Source organism: Tupaia chinensis, unplaced genomic scaffold (assembly GCF_000334495.1).
Source record: "Tupaia chinensis unplaced genomic scaffold, TupChi_1.0 Scaffold148210_1, whole genome shotgun sequence".
Lineage (NCBI taxonomy): Eukaryota > Metazoa > Chordata > Mammalia > Scandentia > Tupaiidae > Tupaia > Tupaia belangeri.
The window spans coordinates 719643-724597 of record NW_006208060.1 but is presented as its reverse complement, the minus strand read 5'-3'; the positions used below and the strand labels follow the sequence as shown (position 1 = coordinate 724597).

General features: G+C 51.9%; 1 protein-coding gene across 4 annotated transcripts in view; it reads right to left on the bottom strand.

Annotated features, from left to right (window-relative positions):
- INSR (insulin receptor) overlaps positions 1-4754 on the bottom strand; it is a gene marked incomplete at its 5' end in the record, with an annotated part of 114834 nt that extends 110080 nt beyond the window's left edge. For all 4 annotated transcript variants that reach the window (XM_014584917.2, XM_014584918.2, XM_014584919.2 and 1 more), the window contains 1 exon segment: positions 4203-4754. In XM_014584917.2, the coding sequence (XP_014440403.1) occupies positions 4203-4754 (552 nt within the window).
- Between the last annotated feature and the right edge of the window lie 201 nt (positions 4755-4955).

The window sequence follows — 4955 nt, the reverse complement described above, 5'->3', positions numbered from 1 at the left end:
AGTGTCGCGGTCGAGGCAGGTCCCCTCCCCCCCCGGGCTCCCCCTCGCCCCGCCTTTCCTCTCCAGTTGACTCATCGGACCGGTGGTTCTAGACACGTCCGGAGCCAGAGCACCTGGAAATCATGATGTTCTCTAGATAACACCGCGGGATACTGATCAATTAAATTCCTTCGTGACGATGTCACTGGAGCCCATGCAGAAATTAGGGACATCGAATGTGTGCACGTGTGAACGTGGAAGGAATTAAAAGGGGAAAAAAAAATCAAGGAACAAATGAGTTTTTCATTGATCTGTCTTCCTTCTGGTTTTGCCAGACACCTTTGAAAATACAGAGGTGATGGGACCAGCAGTTGGCGAAGTGGCTGTGTCGCTGGACTCCCTGTGGTTGACCGCAGTTCGAGTCCTGGACCCGGTGACTTAAAAACTCATGCTGGGTGCATGTGCGTGCGTGCCCAAGATTCCAAGAGAAGAATGGAGGAGAAGGGATTGTGGCATGACCATCCCCCCGGGGGTGATTTCTCGCTTTCCGTCTCTCTGTCTCTCCACCGGGAGACACCGGGTCTAGGATTAGAAACGCAGTCAACTACATGGGAGTCCAGCGACGTAGCCATTCCACCATCTGCTGGTCCCACTCCCACCTGTGGACACCCAGACAGAGAGCCCCCAGGTACATAATGCAATCAGGTGCTCTGTACCCCCACCCCTCAGTGCCAACAAGGAGTAGGGAAGCCCTGGTGTTGGGGTGCTCCCAACTTTCGCTGGAAATCACTTCTATGCAAATGCCTGACTCATCACACTGCAATCCCTTCTCTTCCATTTCTTCTCAGGAGGAAAGAGGAAGGCGGGACAGGAGAGAGGGAGGAAGGAACACACCAGGGTGTAAAATCCCTTAGAATGTGCAGGGCCCAGGCATAGTGGTTACGTGACTAGACTCCCACGTGGTTGACCACAGTTCAAGTCCCGGACCCGGTGGCTTAAAACTCGCACTGGGCTCACGTACGTGTGTGCCCAAAATGCCGAGAGGAGACAGGAGGAGAACGGATTGCGATGTGGCCATCCCCTTGGGGGTGGGGGGCGGGGGATGATTTCTCACTTTCTGTCTCTCTGTCTGTCTGCCAAGAGCACATGCCCCATAACAAAAATCTCTCTAACACAAAGTAAATCAATAAAAGGAATCTGAGTCCTCGTCCCAGGCTCCCGCCCCTCGAGATCTCCGTCTTGTAAACCCCGCAGGGTGCACGTGTTAGACGATCAGTGTCTCCATTTATCTCCCAGGAGGCAAGGGCTAGTCCCTCCTGTCCCCACCCCAGTGTCCAGGACTGGCACACAGTGGACTGTCAATAAAGCACGCAGCATGGCCCGGCTCCCGGGAGGCTGTCGATAAAGCACGCGGCGTAGCCCGGCTCACAGAGACTCCGTCTCCACTCTCCCCATTCGAGGCTCCTTGCATACGACTTCTCCCGGCATCTTCACCCCAAATCTGTGAACTGGATGATGGAGACGAACCTCCCTGGCAGCTCCTCGACCACTGCTAAACATCCACGCATACCCTGATGGAGGGGCAGACGCACTGAGAATGCGTAAACTGGGGACCACAGGGGACATGGCAGTGGGACGTGAGCCTCTGCAAGGCCAGCACTGTCGCCAGCACACGGCGGACACCTGGAGACCCCGCGGCTGACGGGCACCTGGGAAGATGCAGACCTGAGCCCAGGACCAGCAGGTGACAGTTAAAGCCACACTCGTTGTCACACCTTTGCATGGCGACCAAACCTCCCATGCTGGAAAAACAAGCCTGATTCTCAATAGCAAAAGATTAAAAAAAAAAAAAAATTGTTCAAAACATCAGGGAACAGGAGACTGAACTACAGATATGGCTGTCCTGGCTATTTTGACTAAAAGGGATACAAAAATAAATCCGCAGAGGAATGGCTGCAGTCATCTCTCAAGACACACACGGCTCGGAGCATTTCGAACAAGCGCCTTCATTCAAAGAACTCAGCACTGAAATAAAAGATTGCTCACTCTTTCTCCGGGTGCCCAAGTTAGAAGTGGTTTACCTGTTTTTAAACAGAACAGACACCTCTCCAAAACAATTATAATCTTTTTGGTGTGTCTCTCGCAGACTTGGCACGAACTCAAGCTCTGTCTTTTATTGGCTGTGTGGCCTTGGGGAAGTTAAGTAACCTCTCTGGTCTCTAAAATTCAGATAACAGTCTTCCCCAGGCAGTTGTGTGGCCTCTTCATCATCCCTAATTCCTGGCCCATCACTCCCACCTAACTTCCCCACCCACACCTGGCCCTCGGCCCCCCACTCAGAAATTTCTCTTTTCTTCTAGAAGATTCCAAAGCCACAGGCTAGTCTCTCTACTTCCAAGACTTTGCCCCAACTATGACCTTCCTTCTCGGTCACTGTCCACGGTTCTACTCATCCTGACCTACCAATGTTCTCACAATGTCATGATCATTGCATCCTGACCTACCAATGTTCTCACAATGTCACGATCATTGTTCCTGGGCCAGCAGGTGGCATGGTGGTTAAGGCACTGGACACTCCCACATGGCCAACCACGGTTCGAGTCCCGGACCTGGTGGCTTGTTTTCTCGCTTTCCATCTCTCTCTCTCTCTCTCTCTGTCTCTCTGGTATGTATAAATAAATAAATAAATTTTTAAAATAAAATAGTTTTAAGAAAAATGATCATTAAAATAGAAAATGTGGGGAATTGTTTTACCGCTAGAAAGAGGCTAAGCATAAAATAGAGAAGGGACGTGCCAAAACCTGGCTCTGAATACCTTTCGAACTTCTCTGGCGATCGAACAGCCCAGAGCATTTCTCACCACCGAATGGAACACCTGGAGACGCCGCTGGCCACGGGTGAACAGCCGGCCGCGATGAGAACCACAGACAGATTAATTTTTCAAAACCCACCGGAGGGACTCCAGGATGAATGGACAAAGGGGAGCAGCAGGAACAGAAAACCCGCTCGCCAAATACACATGTTTTAAACGCTCTAAGCCGGATAGCAATCACAGAAACGCAGACGCAAGGACACCTGTCGGCCCCACCGCCACCAATAAATTATGAAAGCTTTTTCCAGCGACACTCGAAGCTGGCCAAAGCGCTCCCTGTCGTCCCGCGCTCGGAGGAGGAGTGTCCGCTGCTACAACATTTCCGGAGAGCCGTTTGGCAATCCGTGTCCCCATCCTCTGACCCAGAAATTTCGCTTCTGGAAAGCGAGTTGAGAGAAACAAAGGCGAGATAAAGCTTTGACCTGAATACGCTCTCCCTTGTCTTTGTGAAAACTGGAAATAATCTTAATACACACCCAATAACGGGAAAGAATTGAGCCACAGCAGACGCATTAAACACCCAGGAAACGACGACTTGCATTTCCGTGCTAGCGTAAGAGGGGGATATGGCTTTTATACAAAGATTTATTTTTGTGCCATAGGGCGTGTGCATTTGTCAGAGAAAGACAGAGTGAGGCAGAGAGTGGGAACGTGAGAAACAAACCCTCCCCCGGGGATGGCCGTGCTGCCATCCCTCCTCCTCCGTTCTCCCGTTGAAATTTTGGGCACGCCTGCACACGCGCCCGGCGTGTTTTCCAGGCTGCAGAATCCAGGACTCAAACTATAGGGTCAGCCGTGTGGGACCCAGTACCTTAACCACTATGCCACCTGCAGGCCCAAGATGGATGTTTTCCTTTTTTTCCTCTGCATATTTGAACAAATGTCTACTAGGGACAACGTGACTTCTAAATTCAAATAAGAAAAAAACTTTAAAAAAAAAAAACACAATTCCAAATATTCCAAATTCTTCCACTCCTTCCCATCTCCCAGGCAAAAGAGAACACAAGGGCATTGGCTATCCAGAACAAGAGGGGATTTATGGCCCTTGGGCAAAATCCGGCCCACTGTTTGCTTTTGCAAATAAAGTTTTATTGAAACCCAGCCATGCCTGTGTGTCTACCCATGCCTGGGGCTCCTTGCCCCGACAGTGGTCAACTTCAGTAGCTGCAGCAGAGATGAAATGTCGGCAAAATCTCCAGCATTTACTCTCTGAGCCTTTCCAGGAAAAGTCTGTCCCTCCCTAAGCTAGTGCATGCCCCCCGCTGCTGTCCCCCAGCCAGGCCTCGCCAAGTGGCCAAAATCTTTAGAACCAGGCACCAGAACACCTCAGAACCCTGTCTCCCCGGCGTACCTTTCTGGCAATGGCTGTGTGTCCAACATCGCTCGACAAACTGCCCGTTGATGACCGTGGCGGGGCAGCTGGTCTTGCCCTTCGCGGTGCCTGGACAGATGTCCCCACACTCCTCATTGTCGTCCTTGTTCAACACGATGTAATTATCCTCCACGGAATCCAGGATCCGGGACCAGTCGATGGTGGCCAGGTAGCAGAGCTCGTTGTTCTTCTCGATGCGGACGGAGCCCCGCGTGATACTCATGAGGTTGTACAGGCCCAGCTCCTTGAGGTGGACCATCTCGAAGATGACCAGCGCGTAGTTGAAGAAGAGGCGGGAGCCCCGGATGACGGTGAGGTTGGGGAACAGGTCCTTCAGGCTCTCGAGCCCGTAGACCCGGAAGAGCAGCAAGTAGTCGGTGATCATGATGAGTTTGGGGAAACTGAGGTCCCGGAAGTCTTCGGGCCTGGTCTTGAACATCAGGAGGATCTGCAAGTGTCCTTCGATGACGGAGCAGTTCTCCAGTTCACGCAGCCTGGTGAGGTTGTTCCGAATATCCATGCCGGGACACACTGGGAGGGAAAGCAGCAAAAAACAACACAGGTAAGCAGACTCGCCAGGATCATGATGAGTTTGGGGAAACTGAGGTCCCGGAAGTCTTCGGGCCTGGTCTTGAACATCAGGAGGATCTGCAAGTGTCCTTCGATGACGGAGCAGTTCTCCAGTTCACGCAGCCTGGTGAGGTTGTTCCGAATATCCATGCCGGGACACAC